Source organism: Macaca thibetana, chromosome 15 (assembly GCF_024542745.1).
Source record: "Macaca thibetana thibetana isolate TM-01 chromosome 15, ASM2454274v1, whole genome shotgun sequence".
Classification (NCBI taxonomy): Eukaryota; Metazoa; Chordata; class Mammalia; order Primates; family Cercopithecidae; genus Macaca; species Macaca thibetana.
Window position 1 is genome coordinate 84,059,573 of NC_065592.1, and position 22,333 is coordinate 84,081,905.

The 22,333-nt window shown below is 39.8% G+C and overlaps 2 protein-coding genes across 3 annotated transcripts in view; one reads left to right on the plus strand and one right to left on the minus strand.

Moving 5' to 3' along the window:
* The window catches only part of C15H9orf85 (chromosome 15 C9orf85 homolog), an 867,064-nt gene that overhangs the window by 542,658 nt on the left and 302,073 nt on the right, over nt 1-22,333 (plus strand). The window lies entirely within an intron of this gene.
* The window catches only part of CEMIP2 (cell migration inducing hyaluronidase 2), an 87,254-nt gene continuing 85,015 nt past the window's right edge, over nt 20,095-22,333 (minus strand). For both annotated transcript variants that reach the window (XM_050760905.1, XM_050760904.1), the window contains exon 24: nt 20,095-22,123. In XM_050760905.1, the coding sequence (XP_050616862.1) occupies nt 21,927-22,123 (197 nt within the window). In that variant the 3' untranslated portion in view covers nt 20,095-21,926. The remainder of the gene's footprint in view (nt 22,124-22,333) is intronic.

Here is a 22,333-nt window from a genome sequence, read left to right on the forward strand (position 1 = left end):
AAGTATTTAGCATCTGACAACTACAGAATCAGGGAAAGGGAAGCAATTTATAATGAAAAGGAGATGGGTGCCCCCATGTTTACTTTCACAAGCTCTGTTGCACCATCCTTTCTAATTGTAACCTTTTGGAATAGGTGCTAGAAATTAGCCTATTTCTAACAAAAGAAGACATTGAAGCCCCTCTTACCCACCCCCCTGCAACCCTATAGCACAATATACTAAATTGCTGATGTGAAACAATTACCACTGTGGCCAGACATAGGGCTCCAATTCAAAAAAGGGCTGTGTCCCTTGAAATTCCTTAGGCTTGGCTGCCCTGCTGGCCACAGAACCAGCCACCGGAATGTTTAATAGACCAAATGCTCTCTGCCTAAACCATTTGTTTCTCTTCCTAGAATTCCTACGGGAAATTTTCTTATGAAACAGATCTGAGAGTCAATATGTACAAAGAGCTTCCTTTTGAACAACTGTCTTCCACTCCCCTATGCCCAGCCAGATCGGATGAAAGCAAAAAATGTTCTCAGACTGCACAAGCAAAATTGGGCCTCATAAAGGCTTATAAGAGTTAAAAAAAAAAAAAAAAAAAGTGGGAGCCATTCTTCAATTGGTTCAAACATCTGATCCAAATGAAAGCAAATTCCTAGCATTCCCCTTCAGCTGGCATCATTCAGTATAGCCAGTTCTCAAAGTATTGCTACAACATCCGCCAACAGGGATTGTCACCACTCATAAACATCTGTGGATTTAACTCACCCCAGAGCTCTGAAGAATGGGAAATCCAGGCATTTGTTATTTCTGCAGAACAAACTAACCTTGACCCAACAAGGGACAAAAACAAGGCAAAGCAAAATTAAATGACAAGAGCTAGGTGTGACTGATGGAAGGCAGAATATAGAGATGGGGAGAGGATTTGTTTTTGGGAATGTGTAATATCCAGTAAAGAACACCTGACTGGCTTTAACAGCCATGTCTACTAAGCACAATTTTTTACTTACTAAAAACTCTAGTTTGGGGGCTTATCCTGTGTTTGTTTTCTCCTGCCACATCAAAGAATAACACACTCGACCATGGCTTGTCACATGTGACTTGCATTAACTAGTCGTTCAATCTGTAAACATGACACTCTAGAACTAGATGTTTTCTGAGATCCTCTGGCACTACAATTCTAGGAATGATTTTTATCTTTAGAGTTTCAGAAAATGGTATGGCATCTTTTCCCTTCCCTAGGATTAAGAAAAATAATTCACAGATATTAAAGCAGACCCAGTTTTACCTACGAAGGAAAAATACCTACCATTGTCTGATGGAGATACATACACCAGTTTGAGTTATTGGGGGCAAAATCCACAAGACTTCATTTTTCCCCTTCCCACAGCACTGGCTTCTTGGGCATTTCACACCTCCTTCAGGGGATAACAAAGACTATGAGAAAAGTCAAGACTCAAACCAGTTTTCACACAGTATCTGTTAGGAATGCTAAAAATAAGCTAGGTAGCAAAGAGTAGTCATAATTAAGGTTGAAGTTTAACTGTAAATTTCAATTACCATATTTCTGTAAAATTTAATTTTTATATTTCAGCAATACTAAGACACATTTTTTTTCACATTTAACATCTCTGAAATTGGAATGCAGTGTTACATTCCAGGGAGTTGCATTTTACAATTCCTGTCATCGAGGCACCATCATGATGTAGTTGCCATTGCTGAGGTATGTACAGCATTGGTCACACCTGTTCATACGAATGTCGTCATCTCTATTGAATGATGTACAACCTGGTTGCTATGGTTTGAATGTCCCCTCCAAAACTCATGTTGAAACTTAATGTGGCATATTGAGAGGTGGGACCTTTAAGAGGTGATTGGACTGTGAGCCAGCATGTTACCACACTCAGTCTCCTCACCAAGTGATGCCCTGCATGACCACACAACTCTTCGGAGTCCTCACCAGCAAGAAGGCCCTCACCAGATACAGCCCCTCAATCTTGGCCTTCCCAGCCTCCATAACCATAAGAAATAAATTCCTTTTCTTTATAAACTACTCAGTTTCAGATATTCTGTTATAAGCAACAGAAAATGGACTAATATATCAGTACTACAGCATTGAATTTAACTATGATCTGACATTTAGATAAAAGATTTCAAGAATGTGGAAAGACACAGAAAACAGAGCAAAGGGGTATAAATTTGACATAAGAGAAATAAACAGTGTATTTTGTATGTACAAAGACATAAAAACTGAGCAGAATATACTCACTGTAGGAGAAAAAGAATGACTATGCTTCCATATTTTCTTATAAAGGAATAACAAGTGCTTTACAGGAGCTAAAAAAGAAGATGTTCACAAGAAGATGATGTCATAGTTTGTTACTGAAGTGTGTGCAAAATGACTGCTTATCACAAGGCAAGGAAGGCAACTGGGGCAGGACAAATTGCCAAATCCCCTGGAAGAGCTGAGAGACATTTCAAAGCAGTCAGAGGTTGCTGTGATCAATTCATATAAAGTTGTTTTTTGTTCTTCTCTTTCTTAGTAATGTATAAAATAATGGTGAGACTTGCAATTGATGGAATCTTGGGGTTGATGGGCTGTATCTTCAGCATCACAACTAACTGAATATGAAGTAGACCTTCATAAGAGATTGAAGTAATATGTGGTGTTGTACTCATGACTCATACATGGAAGCTCAACCTCCTTGTGACCTCCAGCCCCTCAACCCCTCAGAGTCAGCAAGACCACTGACTACTCTTCCTGGCCAACTTCACATCCATGGCCACTCAGCCCAGGCCCTCTAATTAGTCGTTTCACCATGTTCTTACCAATACCTTAAAGACCAGTTTTTTTCACCATGATTTTCTATCTTGGTTAATGGCTTCTGCATGTACAACAATTTCAACAAGTAAAACCTTCTGGTCCATAGTAGATGTTCAATAAATGCCTGTTTCTTTTATCATATGCCTCCTCCCCAGCTCACAAATCCCCCCTTCTGGGCCTAACCCACACTCCATGATTTCACAGAGCTCATGTAACCAGCTTTGTCCAACACCCATTACATTCACACTCAGGGTTCCCTGTTTTCAAAAAACTTTGCTTCTCCTTTGACTTTCTCTCTAGCAACTTGGTAGCAACCAGAAAAGATAATTTTTAGTTTGCTTTTTGCCACTTTATTCAAACTGCCTTTTCTATAAATAAATCTCAGGAAAAAATATACATAATGGAATTCTACCTCTTTTTGGTTTTAATTCTTTTTTTTTTTTTTTTTTTTGTGAGACAGAGTCTCGTTCTGTCACCCAGACTGGAGTACAGTGGCCGGATCTCGGCTCACTGCAAGCTCCATCTCCCGGGTTCACGCCATTCTCCTGCCTCAGCCTCCCAAGTAGCTGGGACTACAGGCGCCCGCCACCTCGCCTGGCTAGTTTTTTTTTGTATTTTTTAGTAGAGACGGGGTTTCACCGTGTTAGCCAGGATGGTCTCGATCTCCTGACCTCGTGATCCGCCTGCCTCGGCCTCCCAAAGTGCTGGGATTACAGGCGTAAGCCACCGTGCCCGGCTGGTTTTAATTCTTGAATGTCTCAGCAACACTTGATACAATTTAAAACTTCCTCCTACCTGAAATTTTCTACTTTCTGACTTCTGAAACGCCATTTTTTTCTTGGTTTTCTTCCAAAGTTTATGAAAACTTCTTTGGTTTTCTTTCTGAAATATTTGCCTCTATTCAGTCCTCAAAAGTAAAGTGCTCCATTGCATAGACATTTCCGTATTATCTCATTCCAAATCCATATTTCCAATTCCAGCCTGAGCTCCAAACAGCATTTCAAACCATCTCCTGGAAATCCTCATCTAGGTGACTTACAAAGATCTCTGTCAACCACATCCCAAACTAAAATAAACTCCTCTATATTCTTACTGTTCTTATACACAAATACTCAGTTAAGAAAACAATTATCTTCACATACCAAGTGTGAAACCTCAGCATCATCTTACACTCTGTCTTCTTCAACTCCAACAATAAGTACTACCCAGTCTCGTTAAGTCAAATTCTGTAAGATCTATTGAATCAAGTCCTTTTTATCTTTATTCATTTGTACAAATGTTTAATGAACAGCTTCTCTTGGAGATGGCTCTGTAAAGTGCCAGTGACAACCCTCTCCTCCTTCTAAGTTTGATACTCAGAGATAGATCCATTCTTCAGATAGAAATTAGAGTATGTGCAACCCAAATGAGGCTCCCTACCAGCATACACACAAATACACATGTGCACATGCACACGGGCACACACACACAAATACACACACACAAAAGCCCAAATTTGCTATCCATTTAAAAGGAGAGTCTTTACAGGTATATTTGCTTTGCAGCAAATATGTCCAGTCAACTACACGGGGAATTGTGTGCTGTCTTGCAACCCTTGAGCCTAGAGAGTTCCTAGAAAACAGGCTTGGGATCATCAATCAGGTTTGCTTACATAATTTGCAATCAGGCTTGCTTACTTCATGGAGGAGATCAGTAGAAGAACATATCTACCCTATAGGCTAGCCTAAAACACAGCCCAGAAGAATAGTAGCTGCTATGAGCGAATTCCACAAATCAGATAAATAATTCTTATTTTGTGAAAAAGGTGGAGTATAAAATGAAGAGAGAGATGTAACTGGAAACATTACTGTAATGCTATCTCACCTTATAAGTGGAGTGAAAGTCCTATATTCATTTTCTGAGGCTGCTATAAAAAATTACAACTATGCCAGGGCCGGTCGCTCACAATTGTAATCTCAGTACTTTGGGAGGCCAAGGTAAGAGGATCCCTTGAGCACAGGAGTTTGAGATCAGCCTGGGCAACATAGGGAGGCTCCAACTCTAAAAAAAAAAGAAACCTACCGGCTTGGTGGCTTGGTGACTTAAACAATAGAAATGTATTCTCTCACATTCTTAGGGGCCAGAAGTTTAAAATCAAGATGTTGAGGGGGTTGGTTTCTTCTGGAGGCTCTAAGGGAGAATCCATTTCTTACCCCTCTCCTGGTTTCTGATGGCTGCTGGCAATTGTTGGTGCCCTTTGGCTTACAGTTGTGTAACTCTATTCTCTGACTCTGTCTTAACATGTCCCTGGCCCCTGTGTCTCCCACTGTGCTCTATGTCAAATTTCCTCCTTTCTGTTAGAAGGACACTGGCCATTGGATTTAGGGTCTATCCTAAGTGTAGGATACTATCATTTCACAATATTTAAATAATTATATCTACAAAGACCTTATTTCCAAATAAAATCACATTTATAGGTACCAGAAGTTAAAACTTGGACATATCTTTATCTTTTGGGGGACACTAAACAATCCACTACAAGTCCTTATGAAAGCGTGAGCACAAGAATTCTCCTTCTAACTCTCTTTTATTCCAGGAATTGTAGCATGCACCAGAAACACAGAAGTGAATACAATCAATGCAGTCTGTGTCCTCATACTCACTGTCCATACTTCACTTTTCCTACTAACAATGCCTGACCAATTAAAATGGTCTCCTAATTTTTCTTCTGGTCTCCAGTCTAATTAGTGACAGATTTTAAAACATGCACATTAGTCAGAACAGGCAAGGTTATGCTGCAACAACAAATAACCACTGTATTTCAGTGACTTTTTTTTTTTTTTTTTGAGACAGGATCTTGTTCTGTCACCCAGGCTGGAGTGCAGTGGCACGATCATAGCTCACTGTAACCTCAAACTCCTGGGCTCAAGCAATCCTCCCACCTCAGCCTGCCACACTTGGCTCATTTTAAAAAATTTTGATAGAGACATTTGTTGCCCATGCTGGTCTCGAACTCTGGGGTTCAAGCAGTCCTCTTGCCTTGGCCTCCCAAAGTGCCGGGATTACAAGCATGAGTCACCACACCCAATATTCTCAGTGTCATAAAACAAAGAAGGCTTGTGTCTTCTTATTCATGTTCCTGAAAGAATAGCTGAGAGTCTTCTCTATGTTTTTCTCATTCAAGGACCCAGTCTCAGGCTCCCATAAAAGCTAAGGCAGAGAAAGGAAAAATGACAAATCGAACAGTGTCTCTTAAAGTTTCTACCCAGACCTGGCACATGTCACTTGCACTCATTTCTCATTAGCATTGGTCCAAGTCATGTGACCATGACTCAGCTCAAAGGTATACAGAGAAGTATGTAATCCTAATATAGGCTTAGAATTGTGAGGAACTAGCAATATTCAGTGAATAGCTCTAATAACTACCACGATCATCCTAACGTTTCAATCTGTAATACACGTACCTCACTTGCAGATTAAAGTTCACACTCCTCAGCATGGCATTCCAGGGTTTATGTAAAGATCCCAATCTCTATTTTCTGCTTCATTTCTGCCGCTAATGCTCCAGCATTTTGACTACTCAAATTCCCTGCCATGATGTGCCCTCTCTAGCTTCCAGGTGTTTGTTCACACTGTTCCCTCCACCAGGAACAACCTTTGTCCTTTCTCATTTTCCAAGTTTCTTCTTAAAGGTCATTTCTTCTATGAAGCCTTTTCCTTAGGTAGAATTAATCCCTTCACCTGTTATATTTCATTTTTACATAACTCATTCCTTCACTAATTTATTTCCTCAAGAAGTAAACCACGTGCCAGGCACTGTGCTGCAATGAAGAGAAGGGCATAGCCATAGTCCTCCAAAGTTTATTGCCTAGTAGGAGAGAAAAAAAATGTAACAGGCAATTAAAACACAGAATTTCACATGCCACTTAAGGAGAAGGATGAGGTGCAATGGGAGCCATTAGCCAAGAAAAGGCTTGGGGAGGAGAAAGATCCAGGTGGAGAAGAGCTTGTATACAGGCCCATAGAGAAGAGAACTCATGATGAGTTTGAAGAACTGAAAATATGTGCTTAAATACAGGGGAAAAGCATGACACACACTGGAAAGTGAATTGAAGATGGCACCGTATCTTGAACTGGAGAACAAGACAGTCTCATTTACTACTTTCACAATTCATCAGAGTAATTGGTTCCTTAGTTTGGCCTCTTTGATCTATCAGTTTCTGAGATCTCAGAGGGATATTTCTGTTTGTTGTTGTGTTGCTGGGGTTTGTTTTGTTTTGTTTTTTTGAGACATAATCTTGCTCTGTCATCCAGGCTAGAGTACAGTGATGTATGATCACGGCTCACTGTAGCCTCGACCTCCCAGGCTCAAATGATCCTCCCACCTACCTCAGCCTTCTGAGCAGCTGAGACTACAGGCATGTGCCAACGCCCAGCTCGTTTTTTGTGTTTTTTTGTAAAGGAGTTTTGCCATGTTGCCCAGGCTGGTCTTGAACTCCTGGGCTCAAGCGATCCTGCTGCCTTGGCTTCTCAAAGTGCTAGAATTACAGGTGTGAGCAACAGCACCCAGCCTTCCTCTTCATTTTGTAATGCTACCACCTATTATTATGCATTGTCTTTTTTCTTTATATATTTTTTTTTTGCTGAATGTTCTATTCATATTCTACTAATATTAGTATTATTAATTTTGTTATATCAACTTTTAAAAAATTAATATACCATTTTTTCTCTTTTCATTTTTAATCATTCCATATCATTTTAAGGTATGTTTATAAACAACACTTAATTATATTTTACTTTTTAGTCCAAATGGAGATTGTTGAATTCAATATTAGAAAAGTGAGTTTAACTTATATCTATTTTATATAATTATTAACATATTTACACTGGCCAGGTGCAGTGGTTCACTCCTGTAATACCACAACTTTGGGAGACCAAGATGGGTAGATCACATGAGACCAGCGTGGCCAACATGCCAAAACCCCATCCCTACTAAAAAACAAAAATTAGCTTGGTGTGGCGGTGAGTGTCTGTAATCCCAGCTACTTGGGAGGCTGAGGCTGGAAAGTCACTTGAACCTGGAAGGGAAATATTGCAATGAGCTTAGATAGAGCCACTGCACTCCAGCCTGGGTGACAGAGCCAGACTCTGTCTCAAAAAATGTGTGTGTGTGTGTGTGTGTGTACACTGATTTTTGCCACCTTTACATTTTACTTTTTGCCATTCTTATTTTTTCTTTTTACTGTTTTATTAAACAGATCAATTTTATAGACTTCTTTCTTTTCACTTTCCAGTGTCGAAGTTATGCTTTTTGTGTTTATTTTAGCATACATTCTTACATTTATACTATGCTGACGAAGTGAAAGGTAATCAGTATTTCTTTTCTCTACGGAAAAAGACAAGGACCTTAGCAAACAGTAACTTCCTCCAAACTTCCTCTGCCTCAAGGTTTCCAAGTTACTGTGGACTATTTTATTTCTAGCTTCTTTTGAAACTCAAAACACAAAAACAACAGTTCTTGTTATTTTATGGAAAATACTTTTTGAAATTGTGTTCCACATTTTATTGCTTCCTTTGTTCATCATTGCTTCTTGTACTTTATTACTCCACCTCGCAATCATTTATCTTCTCACTGAACCCCAGGGCTTTAGCCCCAGTCAAATAGATACTTTAACCCCAGGGCTGGTTAAAGAACCACCCTCAGATATGGATATCTGGGGTTCCTGAGTTGTAACCCAGCACTTTAGAGCATCCCTCTGGCCCTTCATCTACAGTGCCTATCCCCAAGAGCCAAGGAATCCAGGAGCCCAAGAGGACACCCACCAGAGCAGGTACCTCTGGTCCTCCTCTGAACCATGTTTCAAAGATACAGGACCCAGGAATTTCCTCTGAAGGGCAAATGTTAAGGGCAGGCTTTCAGTGTAGTTTTCTGGTTCACACAAACCTTTATATCCTGCTCACTGATTCTAGTTTCTTCTACAGTTCCAACAAGTGCAAATTTTGCTTTATTTTGAGCCAGATCTGTGTGAGTTAACATAGAATCGAATAATTCTATATGTCTCAAGAGGAACGGTTGTTAGAAGGAGGGGAAAGTAGATTTTATATGTGCAAAATCCACTGCCTTAATCTTAATTTTACATATAACTAAATGTATAATTTAAGTGAAATAAAATTAATTGAATTACATTGGTTATTTTTACAATTAAATTGATTGAATTTAAATTATTAAATTATGCATTAAGAAAATCCTCTAACTGTGGCCCAAATCATACTGTGGACCACATAACTCCATGATCTGGGGCAAATCACTTTATTTTTCTGAGCTCCAATTTCTCCCTTTAAGAAAGATATTGATGTGGATTGCACATAGTGACTTCCTTCCAAAGAATACAGCATGGAAAAGAGGGAGAGGGCAGAAAAGCAACTCTGCAGCTAAGAAAATGTGGCAAATCCTACCTGTACCAGGTGATCAAGGTTAACATCGAAAGGGATAAATCATGATAATAATATGTGCAGTTGATATAATGTGATAGGAATAGTACTTCATAGTCTTCCTCACTGAAACTCAGTCTAAAAATGAGAAAAATATCAGACAGCCTCTAATGAGGAACATTCTACAAAATAGCTGATCAGTACCCTTCAAAACTGTCAAGGTCATCAAAAAAAGCCAAAGTCTGAGAAATGCCTACAATGTAGAGAAGCCTAGGAAGACATGACCAATAAATTCAATGTAATATCCTTCATGGGACCCTAGAACAGATAAAGAACATTTGTTAAAAACAGAAACTCTGAATAAAGTATAAACTTTAATTACTATATCAGCATTAGTTAATTAAGTGTAACAAATGTGCTATACTAATGTAAGATGTTAGGCTGTGCATGGTGGCTCAAGCCTGTAATCCCAGCACTTTGGGAGGCCGAGGTGGGTGGATCACAAGGTCAGGAGATCGAGACCATCCTAGCCAAGATGGTAAAACCCTGTCTCTATTAAAAATACAAAAAAAAATTAGCCGGGTGTGGTGGCAGACGCCTGGAGTCCCAGCTTCTCGGGAGGCTGAGGCAGGAGAATGGTGTGAACCCGGGAGGCAGAGCTTGCAGTGAGCCGAGATGGCACTACTGCACTCCAGTCTGGGCGTCAGAGTCAGACTCCATCTCAAAAGAAAAAAAAAAAAAAATTAGCCAGGTGTGGTGGTGGGCGCCTGTAATTCCAGCTACTCGGGAGGCTGAGGCAGGAGAATTGCTCGAACCCAGGAGGCGGAGGTTGCAGTGAGTAGCACACCACTGCACTCCAGCCTGGATGATAGAGTAAGACTCTGCCTAAAACAAAAAAATGAATGTAAGATGTTAATAGGAGAAACTAGGTGTAGGTTATATGGAAACTCCCTGTACTATCTTTATAATTTTTCTATTAATCTAAAGCTATCCTAAAATTTAAAGTCCATTTTTAAAACATTTAAAGGGGGAGATTAGATAATTTCTAGGAGAGTTTTTAGCCCCAACATTCTGAGATCTAAATGTAAAATAATGAATCTTCAAGTTTAGCAAGGAAAGAAAGAAAATCTCTTCTTAGAGGTAGGAAATTGGATCATGCAACCTCAAAAATAAGTGTATGTCTATAAATATCATATTACCATTTCACATGAATTCATTTGTAACTTGCCTATCCAGCAATGTGTTTTCTGAATGTATCCACACTGATACAGAGAGAGAATTCATTCATAGTTAACTGAAGTAGAGTAGTTCAATGTATTCTGTAACGTGTTTATGCAGTCTCACATGATGAACATTAATGTTCTTTCCATTTTTTCACCAATATAAACACAGCAATGAATTTGTCTAAACATGTTTGCTTGTACACATGAGCAAGAAGTATATATACAATTATATTCACAAGTGTATATATACAATTAGGGTAGCAAATATACAAAGCTTTTAGATACTGCCAATTTGACCTCCAAAGGATTTTTACCAACTTACTTTCTAACCAACAATGTATTCCACAGTTTCATTTTCTCTACATATTCACTGACCCTTTGAAGGGTATTTCATTTGTTAATTTCAGTTTCCCTAAATACTAATAGAGTTGACATTCAGATTTCTATTCTATGAGTTGGATATGATTAACATTTGCTCATTTTTTTCCTTGTTTGCTTTTATTTTCCTCAGTGATTTACAGAATATATATATATATATTCTTGGTAGTAATCCTTTACTGATTATACTTGTTACAAATATCTTGTTCAAGTTTTTGGTGAGTCTCCTGACTTTGCTTATGGTATCTTTTGTCATACAAAAATTCCATTGCACTATGGTATGAAAGTTTGTGTTTCCCTAAAATTCCTACGTTGAAATCTAGTCACTAATGCGATGGTGTTAGGAGCTGGGGCCTTTGGAAGGTAAGGACAAAGCAAGAAGGCTCCATCTATGAATCAGGAAATGAGCCCCGCCAGACATCAAGTCTGCCAGTACCCTAATCTCAGACTTCTCAGTCTCCAGAACTGTGAGAAATAAATTTCTGTTGCTTATTAGCTACCTAGTGTACAGTAATTTTTATAGCAGCCTGAATGTACTACAACAAAATTGGTACCAAGAAGTGGGGTGTTACAGCAAATACCTAAAAATGTTGAAGTAGCTCTTGGACCTGTCTAATAGATAGAGGCTGGAAGTGAGATCTATGCTAGAAAAAGCCTACATTGGCATGAATGGAGCATAAAGGGTAATTCTGATGAGGGCCCAGAAGAAAAAAGCTGTAGAGAAAGGCTGAATCTTCTTAGAGAATACGTACATGGTTATGAACAGAATGGTAAAGGCTATTCTGATAAGGTCTCAGATGGAGATGAGGAATATGCTATTGGAAACTGGAGGAAAGGTGATCCTTGTCATAAAGTGGCAAATAACTTGTCTGAATTTTGTTATTGGCCTACTGTTTTTGTGGAAGGTAAAACTTATGAGTAATGAAATGGCATATTTGGCTGAATAAACTTCTAAACAAAGTGTTGAAGGTCTGGCTTAGATTCTCTTGAATGCTTATAGTAAAACATGAGAAAGGGGAAATGAATCAAAGATGGATTTTTAATCAATAAGAAAGCAGAACTTAAAGATTTGGAAAATTCTGTTTGTGTGTACTGTAAAAAGTGAGAAATGTGTTGGGAGCTAATACCAAGGGTGTGGCCAAATGACCCTTTGATAAGGAAATTAGTATGGATTGGCCAGGTGTTACTCATCAAGACAATAGAAGAATGACCCTGAAGGCATTTCAGATTGGGGCTGCCCCTCACAGCCCCAAATGTAAGGACCTGGGGGAGAGAACAATTTCAAAGGAGGGGTCATTGGCACCCCTGGGACCTTGGCACCCTCTGCCCAGCACTGCCTCAAGGTTCTGCTTCCTGCACTCTGTCACCATGCTCCTCCACTGCCCCAGGTGTGGCTCTCATGGACCTGATTCAATATGCACTATATGCAGCAGAGCTATAAGGGTCTGGCTCCTGCTACCTAAATTTCAAAGGATGGCCTGGAGAGCCTGGAGCCCATGTAGAAAGCAGCCATGAGGTGGGGACACTGCAAGGGGCCCACACTAGGGCAATTCCCAGTGGAGCCATGGGGGGTATGGCCACAATGAGACCAACAGTTAGACCCACTGGCACGTGATTACATCTGGGAAGAGCTGCAGGTTCAAGACCCAGGCAAGAAGCCACCATGGAGATGGGGCCTGCTCAAAGCCCCATTAAGAGAACTGCCATGGGGATGGGGCTCCTCAAAGCCATGAAGGCAAGGCCCTGCCCCAATGGGTTCAGAAAGGGGAACTTCAACCCTGCTAAGACTGGTAGGAAGAGCCTAGAGTCAAATAAGATTATTTTCAAGCTTTAAGGTTTTGAATTGCTCAGGACCCATTACACTCTTCTGCCCTTAAATAAGCAACCTAACTAGTGGAATGAGTCACAGAACCTGGAAATAGACATGTGACAAAGATGGCATTAAAAATGGAATGGAAATGTCTATCCTGTTCCTGTCCCACCATTGTGTTTGGAAGCACATAACATGTTTGATTTCACAGGTTCACAGCTGGAGATAATTTGCCCCACAATGAGTCATACCTTCAATCTCACCTATATCTGATTTGAATTATATTTAGATGAGACTTTGGACTTAGATTTTAAAGTTGATGCTGGAATCAGTTAAAACTTTTGGGGCTATTGGGATGAATATACTTTTCGTGTGAGATGGAGTTTATTTTGTTTCATGGTGTGAGGTAGGGATCTAACCACATTTTTTTCATATGAAAAATCAATTTTTCTCATATTATTTAATGAATAATTTATCCTTTACATGCTGATTTGTAATGCCATCTTTGTCACACATCTATTCCCAGGTTCTGTGACTCATTCCACTAGTTAGGTTGAAGGGCAGATTTCTAGGTTTCAGTACAAGATTCAAATGCAATCTACATAGAATGGAGTCCATGAACCTGCAATTTCCATAGTTCTAATGGATACAGCCCATAAACTTCACTTTAAGAAACATAGTCCTTGGCTTTGGTAAACAAAAGAGAATGCCAGAGTCCAGGGAAGATGATATTCTTTAATACAGGGTAGCCTCCCCTTTATAACCTGTTCTTTTTCCAAGTGGTACCTGAAACCTTCACATCCACTATTCAACAGCCCATTTCAATGCAACTTGACTCATAGAAGTCTGACCACAGAGAGAAGCTAAGCCCTCATTCCCTCTAAACTTAGAAACTCATACTAAGCAGGTGGGTATATCTAAGTAGCTAACTTCCCTATGGTAATTAACAGATTTAACTTTTCCCTTGAAGCAGGAGTCTACCTACCACACGCACCAGTGTAACACTATTTTTGTAGCCCTCAACAAAATAATTACATTAATACAACAAATAAACTCTCAGACATGAGAGCAACACACACACACACACACACACACATACACACAAAGTAACAATGAGGGCAGAATTTGTTTAGAAAAATATTCTCTCACTAAGCACACTCAGAAATTCAATGATTAGATAGAGTCCACTGGCTCTGACCTGCTAGTAGAAGAGCAGAGATAGTAGGAAAAGTGAAAGAAAACCAAGGTAGAGCCACTGTTCTTCCTCCTCATTCTTTACTTCCAATGTTACCATTCTTTAAGTCTATAATTGGCTACCTTTATGCTTCATATTAGTTACTTGTCTTCTGTAAACAGGTAAAAAAAAGTTAGGACCAAATAAAAAGAGCCTCTTGTGTTAGGTAGCAACAATAAAAATAATAAATTTTTAATTTAGAAGCTGACTCTCCAAAATATCCAACACTTATACTTGTTATCTACTTTAAATCCAATTATTTTAGATAATATTACAGTAAAAAACTATAACTGAAAACAACAAATTGACTCATTTCAAGGAGTCTGAAACAAGAGCCAGAAAATGTAGATTATGAATATAATAAAATCACACCTTCCCCTCACAAACATAATTTTGTGTTTATAACTGACCCTCTTCCTGGGGTCAGTTCCTAGATAAAAATGCACAGGAAGCCCCTAATCCTCATGATTCCTAATCTTGTTTATGTATCATCTATCCACTTGCATCTTTCCTTAACTTTTCTGGCATATGTTTTCAATATAGAGCTGCAACAAAGGAGAGCTATAATTAACAAATCTCTTCCTTTTAGCTATTAAAATAGGTGACACAGAAATGCAAGACATTACAAAAAGAAAGAATTTTGCAGTGCTCACAGAGCACAGCTTCCAGGAAGATGTTGGGATAAATATGCTTTCTTGTGGCCAAGACCCTGGGCCTGGAATCTGAGTAGATTATATGTTTCAGAGCCAGGTACTGTTTCTCATCTAGTATCTGTGTTCTGAGAACATTGCTTAAGCTGGAGGAAAATCACAGTATAATCCATGACTTTCCGGAAGGTAATCAGAAGGGATTCTACTCAAGACCAATACTCATATCCTGTAGATGTACTGACTTCACTACCCAGTGACTAGTTCTCCAGGGTGTGAATTTTCCAGATCTATAATTTCCTCTACACACAGATGAAATTAGTCTCATATGGAGGTCAATATGCTGCTGGAGGGCAAAAATCCTCTAAAAGCCAACAAATCAGATATGTCAACAAAAATTCCAGGTACACACTACTTTTATAACTATAAGGTGCTGTGAGCAGATATTTAAAATCACATTGCCTCCCAAGAGAGAATTTGTTTTAGACATAGGGACTGACCTGATTTTGAATTACTTTAGCAAGGGTTAAGGATCCTGAGGGTTAGAAGAAAACATGTGAGCAGCAGTGGAGCAAGAGTTATGAAACAGTTCTGGAAATGTGGTCTTCCAGTATAACGAGGGCCCCAGGAGTGGAGCTTGGGCAGTTGGGAGGGGGCAGAGGTGTGACTAAGCAGAAATGGGGCACAGAAAAACAGGAAGGTTTGTTGTCAAAGGCACTCATTTTCCAAGTCCTTGAACTCAGCTTAGCTAGTTATATGAACCTTAGCTCTAAACCATTTCACTACATGTCAGCATTTTTTCCTACTTGATAGGAAGGAAAAGTGAAATTGTGTGTGGTTAAAAAAATGAGAGATAGTGGGCCGGGTGCGGTGGCTCACGCCTGTAATCTCAAAGTGCTCACGCCAGCACTTTGAGAGGCCGAGGTGGGCAGATTGCCTGAGGTCAGGAGTTTGAGATCAGCCTGGCCAACATGGTGAAACCCCATCTCTAGTAAGAATACAAAAATTAGCTGGGTGTGGTGGCACATACCTGTGATCCTAGCTCCTCAGGAGGCTGAGGCAGGAGAATTACTTGAGCCTGAGAGACAGAGGTTGCAGTGAGCAGAGATCGTGCCACTGCACTCCAGCCTAGCCGACAGAGCGAGACTCTCTCAAAAAAACAAAAAGCCTGATAGCTAGAAATGAGATGTTTCTGGTCCCTGTTAGTTTATGGTACAGAGGGGTTAAAATAGACAAATTATTAACTGAACTAAAGCTCCTTCTCACAAGAATGAAGAGCTGAAAACTATACATACTAGCAGCAGAACAGGCTGAAGCCACATGTTTTCCAGGTTTGTTTGTTTGTTTGTTTTCCACATTTCATAACTCCGGTCTGTACACAGCTGATTTGTTGAGTTATGGTGCTAGGGCAACTAAGGGCATGAATGCAAATCTCATGATGTTCAAACCAAGTCACTAAATGGGTATTGCCTGGCCTGAGGTCCCGTTTTCTAGATATAAGTTAACAGTACCAGAGTGCGTTGAAACTAGGGCAGGGTTGTGCATTGGGTATTCTCAGTGGTTCCCCAAACTGGCATTATGTTAGAAGTCTGTTTTTAAAAAATCCAGATTCCCTAATCCTTAACCCTCAAAAAAACAACAACAAAGCTACTAAATTTGAATTCACAGGGGTCTGGAAATCTAATTTTTTAGAACACAAACCATCGGGCGTTTCTGATGGCCAGCCATGTTCAAGAGTCACAGCTGTTCTCATTTAATCCCCCCTGTAATTTCACAAAAGTTATGAATGGTTCCACTTTATAGATGAGAAACCTGAGGCTCAGGAGGAAGCTGCTCCCAGGACCACCACTAAGTAGAGAGCCTTAGCAGAATCAAACCTAGATTGGTCACAAAAACATCCATACCTGCAGCAAATAACTGTATCAGACACTTTACCCTGACTCCACTCCACCTCCTCTCACTAAGAACTATTTTCCTTAAAAAACAACTGACTGCATGCACTCTTGAAGGAGGCAAGTTTGGTCATCTTTCTCTCCCGTCAGAACTCGCTCGTCCTCCTACCCATAGTGGGAGCTGAGGATGTTTCTTGCCTCCTAAGACTTGCGAATCTTGCATTCTCCCACATCAGAAACCTACCTGACCCAGGCCCTTCTCCGTCAGGAACTGGATGTTGACAATCAATATGGGCTGCTGGGAGAAGGTGAACCTCCCACACCCACCCTCTTCTCTGGCAAGGGTCAATCTCATTATCCACGAACGATACTTAGCCACTTCCTGCAGCCCTCCATGAAGTTCGTGCATTAAAAGGTTTTTGCTTACAAAGCAAACTGCCTGTATGAAATGACTCATTCTACCTCACAAAAAAATACATCTGAAATTACCAATCAGAGCTTCAGTAAATGTAAAATTAGTAAATAGGGTGAATACAGTTTCATCAAAAAGCAAAGAAACCTATGTTTTTGTTAGTCTCTGCAGCCTAATTGTGGCCAAATGTAGACTTTCCTTTAAAGTCCTTAAAAATAATAAAACGAACTTGTAGAAAATAAAGAATAGCTGGGATTTCAGAGTAGGAATAACTGTAGCCAAAGGAATCATTGTAGTGGTATTTCGGGCATCGTGGTGGGAGGACTTAATCATGGGCTCCAAACCCTTGTCCCACTAATAGCCATATACTTCGCCCAATATCAAATCAGCCCTAGTCAGAAAAAGTTCTAGGGAAAACCGTGTAGATAAAATCATTAAGTTTTAAAAAAAAATTCCATTTTGTTCAGATGTGTTCTCTATTGAAGGGAAAGAGGGAAAGGAAGAACAGGCTCACTACATGCTATGAGATGGTCAAACTTTAGTGTTCACAAGAAACATCTGGAGAGCTTGTTATAACACAATATTCCCAGCTTCACAACTCCTGGAAATGCCACTTCTCCTGTCTGAGCTGGGGCTTGGGATCCTGCATTTTCATCAAGCACCTCAGGCGATTCTGATGCAGGTGTTTTCCTTAAGTTGCTATTTTAAAACTTTTGACAATGTGGGAAGTTTCCAAGAACAGGACAATGAACACCCACTACACTGAGTCAAGGGCTGGCAAATTTTTTCAGTAAAGTACATCGGTTTGGACTGACAGTCTCTGTAGCAACTACTCCTTTCTACCCTGCAGCAGGAAGTGCCTACAGTTAATAAGTATACGCAAATGAGCTTGGCTATGTTCCAATAAGATTTGATTTATGGGCACTGAAATTTAAATGTCATAGAATTTTCACCTCATAAAATATTACTCTTCTTTCTCTTTGTTATATTTAAAAACATAAAAACTATTCCTAGCTCAGAATTGTAGGCAGAGGTTTGCCAACTAAGCCAGCTTTCCTATGGATGAACTTTAAATTTACCATTTTTCATATTTAGACTAATTATTTTGTCCCTCTTAGGAAAATTACAAAAACACATCTATAAAGATGTTTTCCGGTCCACCCTTTGCTGTATTTTCAGATATAACATGTTCACAGCTTGCTATGGCTGATAATTTTGGATGTCCTGTGGGACACAGTTCCTCATTTAGAAATCACAGTGCAGTCAGTCATTCTCTAAATTTACCACATAAAAATAAAAAGTGTGCGTGCCCTTATCCACAACACCAGGGCCTACTGAAGCATCCTTTTATTAGCTTTTTTCTCAAACTGAAGATAAATAAGGGAAAAACAAAAAAAAACCTTTTCTCTTCCAGATGACTCAAATGGTCTAGCAAGTCGTGAACAGCATTTTGCCATTTGTGAGCAAGGAACCAGGAATGGAGTTCCTTTATTTTTTTCCCTCCCTGACCTTTTGTTGAAAAGTAGCTTAAATAGTATCTGCTCACATTTCCAGCTGACTGGGTTATAACCAAGTAAGACTAACAGTAATGATACAAATCTGCTGCCCTATTAAAGGTCTTTCCCTCCAGGGGAATTTCTTAGGTTATTAAACATTGTTTAATAAGTATCCGAAAACCAAACAAGAATTCCAGAAGTAAGCTCCAACTCTGCATGAAGAAATTAACAAACATTGTCATCATGGAATCTGTGTATTGTGCTTACCTACTAGGAACAACAGAAAAAAACCACTCGACCTAACTAAAATCATTCCTTCTTACTGAAATGCGTCTCAACCACACACATCCAAACATGACCTCATCTCTTAAGGAACGAAAACCTACCGTAGTTATCTAAAGCACTCAAGCCTCAATCCATCACTTCATTACCCTCCCCTCCTCAAGACAAAGTAACCCGCTTAATGGCATGAGGATGTGTTGTATCTTGATGAAGTTAGAGAGCAGAGGAGTCATAAATCCTCTCTTCCCATCCCCGAGTCTAAACATCAGCTTAGAGGCTGCTTTGGAGTCATAGTCCATGAGATGGTATGTCTGCCTTTTATCTTCTTGCCAGCACTCTCTTCCAGCCTCTGAAGATAATATATGGCATGCTGACTCAGGTGGAGAGGCAGGAATCACAGCAAAGACTTAAACCCCAGTCTGTGGATACATGAGAGCCCTCTGTATTTCTCATCAGCTGGCTGATTTGTGGACGACCACATTTTTGGAGCTCAACCAACGGCCTCACCTGATGGAAAATGCTTACGAACTTATAAATCACCTTTGAATATATTTTCTTGGTAGAAATAGAACAGACTGCTAGCTCCCAATTGCCTGAAATGTATATATCAGTGTATAGAACCAATTTAATGATTTGAGAGGACTGAGGACTAAAAACTGTATTAAAAGCTTCCATTACAAAGAGACAATAGAGAAATGCTTTATTTAGGGCTGGGAGTTTTATAAGTAATATAGGAAACCCAAATAAAAATAATAGATAAATGCAATTTTGTTTTAGTCACAAAAAAATTACAGACTGAAGTTAAACAGTGGGCCTATTATATTAGTACAGTGGTTCCGAAACCTGGCTACATATTAGAATCATCCAGGGAGCTTTAAAAAAAATTTCAATGCCCAGGCTGCACCCAACACCAATTAAATCTGAATCTGGGGGGAAGGGAGCGAAGCCCAAGCCTCTATATATTTTTTAAAGCTCCTCAGATAATTCCAGTCCACAGCCAAGGTTGAGAACCTCTGCATTGGAGAATATAGTCCCTGCCCTTCTGAGCTTACTTTTACAATATTTACTTGGTGAATTCTGTTCACCAACTGTCTTCCTCACTTCTGTCAGTAACTTCTTTAGAGCTGGAATCTGGAATTTTAAATTTATAGATAGAGATATAAACTCACGTACAGGCCAGGTGCGGTGGCTCACGCCTGTAATCCCAGCACTCTGGGAGGCCAAAGCAGGAGTATCACTTGAGGTCAGAAGTTCAAGACCAGCCTGGCCAACACAGTGAAATGCCACTTCTACTAAAAATACAAAAATTAGCAATGCATGGTGGTGGGTGCCTGTGATCCCAGCTACTCGGGAGGCTGAAGCAGGAGAATCGCTTGAACCTGGGAGGTGGAGGTTGCATGAGCTGAGACTGCATCACTACACTCCAGCCTAGGTGACAGAGTGAGACTCCATCTCAAATAAATATATAAATAAATAAATAAATTCACATACACACATATATAAAATACATGCGCACATATTTTTATTTAACTTAGGCCCTGATTATTAATATATAAAACAGAAAAACTAAGTGCCTTGGTAATTTACATATCTTCTCCAAATCTTTAAAGAACCAAACTCTAAAAACCACACATAAAGATATTTAAGTCATAAAACACACACATACACATACACTCAAACTTTAATGACCTTCAGGAACCATGATCCAATAATATATTTAATAGGTAAGATCTCATTCATCAGTATACAAAAAAAAAAAAAAAAAAAAAAAAAAAACCCAGAAAACAAAAAAACTAACTTTGATTAAGACATGTGCCCTTAGTAAGGGCACTTACAGTTAGAAAGGTTTATCGGTAGCACTTTGAGGTAGCATATTTTGTAAAGTCACAGGGCTGCTCTGCAGTTTCTCCTGGATACAAAAGTAGAGGCCATCAGCCTTTGCCCCTGGAAGAGGAAAGTGAAATTATCTGTATTCCTTGCCAGTGTCAGCCTGAACACACTTTATACCACCCACCCTTGGCCATCCCTCCTCTATACTTTATGCATGGGGGTTTAGAACAACAAAGGCATTTTGCTGCTTCTTTCCTCTTGGTATGGCAGCATCCCAGGCTGTGGAGCCAGTTGCCTCTTGCCACATGTGATTCACCAGCAGGAGACACATGCACCCTGTGGAAAGGGAAGCTGGGCATCACGGCATGCTTTTTAATTGGCTTTAACATTTCATTAAGTAAGAGTGACTCATTCCTGTAAGGCTTTAAAGAGGTTCATTTCTGAGTATTCTCTCCACGATTCTGACCCTAGAAAGCGCTCCTTTTTTTCCTCCCTGGGTGTAATCATTTTGGGGTATCATTAAGCTTTCTGGGATTTTCCTGGCAGGAGGGTGAACAGAAAAGCTTTGAAAAAATCCACACAAAACAACAACAAAAAACCCAAGTGCAAGAGCGATACCAAGAACAGACTTCCTTTGTGCAAGTTAAAAAGATACAAGTTTACGGTTCAGGAAAACAACCGACTTCTTAAAACAAAGCAAACAAACAAAAAAGGAAATATTCAGTTCAGCTCTGCATTTTAAATACAAATATACAGTCAAAACAGGCTAAGGATTAAAGCTGCAAAAATGGTCCCAACAGCCTCAGACTTTTGCTGCAGGAAAATTTTTTGCCCAATGGTCACAGATTAAAGGGATATCTAGTCCCCAAGAGCCCTTTTGTCCCAATATACTTCCTGTTTGAAAGTTGAACCCTTAAAAGTAATTGATATACAAGTGAATAAAAATAGCACATGTCCAGACAAAAAAGGGCATGAGCTGGGCCTGAGTTGCCACTTAAAACTGTCATTCAATATCATAGAAAATCCTCAAAGGCTGCCCAGAAACAGGGCCCCAGGCACTGCTGAACATGCCAGCCACCAAGTCGACGCCACCCGACACAACTGAGCGTTAGACTTCAAGTATCCAAGGTGCTACAATAGCTGGTCCTCTAAAGACCTCAGGCTGACTCTCAGAAGCCCCCACTCCACCCCACCCCATTATACAAAAAGTAAAAACATTGCTCATGGTCATTACAAAATACTGGGGTGGAAAGTGAGGAATAAGAGATCTGCTCTCTGAATACACCAGCCTTACAAATACAAATAACGTCTTTAACATTTTGTACAACTAGAAGGTGCATGAAGCTGGTATCCAAGCAATGATTTCAAACGCTTTCTTTTCTCCCCGTTCTGTATCAAACTGGAAAATGGTTCCATTGGGTTAACAGTGTCATTTTAGAATGCCATAAATTAAATAAGTTAGTTCACATTTTTTCCCCCAGCACTTAAGTTACAGTTAGTCTCTAATGTGCTTTTGAAGCTTGCTTTAGCAGTTCCAGGTCTCTTCTGCGGACAGTGGTGGCTCTGGGACAACCATATTCGTCCAGCTGCAAAGGTATGAATTGTTCAAGCACCCCAAGGCCCTGTCCAGCAGGACTGGTAAATAGCTTAGTCCATGATGGTTTAAAGTTTCCACTGAATCCCAAAAATATGGTACTCCCTGAAAAAAAAAAAAAAAGAAAAAGAAAAAAAATTCAATTTTTATAGCTACATTCCAGCAAGAGAATACAGGAGGTGACTCGGAGGTGAGCAAAACAAAGGCAGCTATTAAAAAACTCTACACTTCCTTACATCAGCAAATGAACTCTCACCACCCACCTCTTGCCCCAGATAACAAACCACATCCCAACACACTTCCTGTCACACTGTG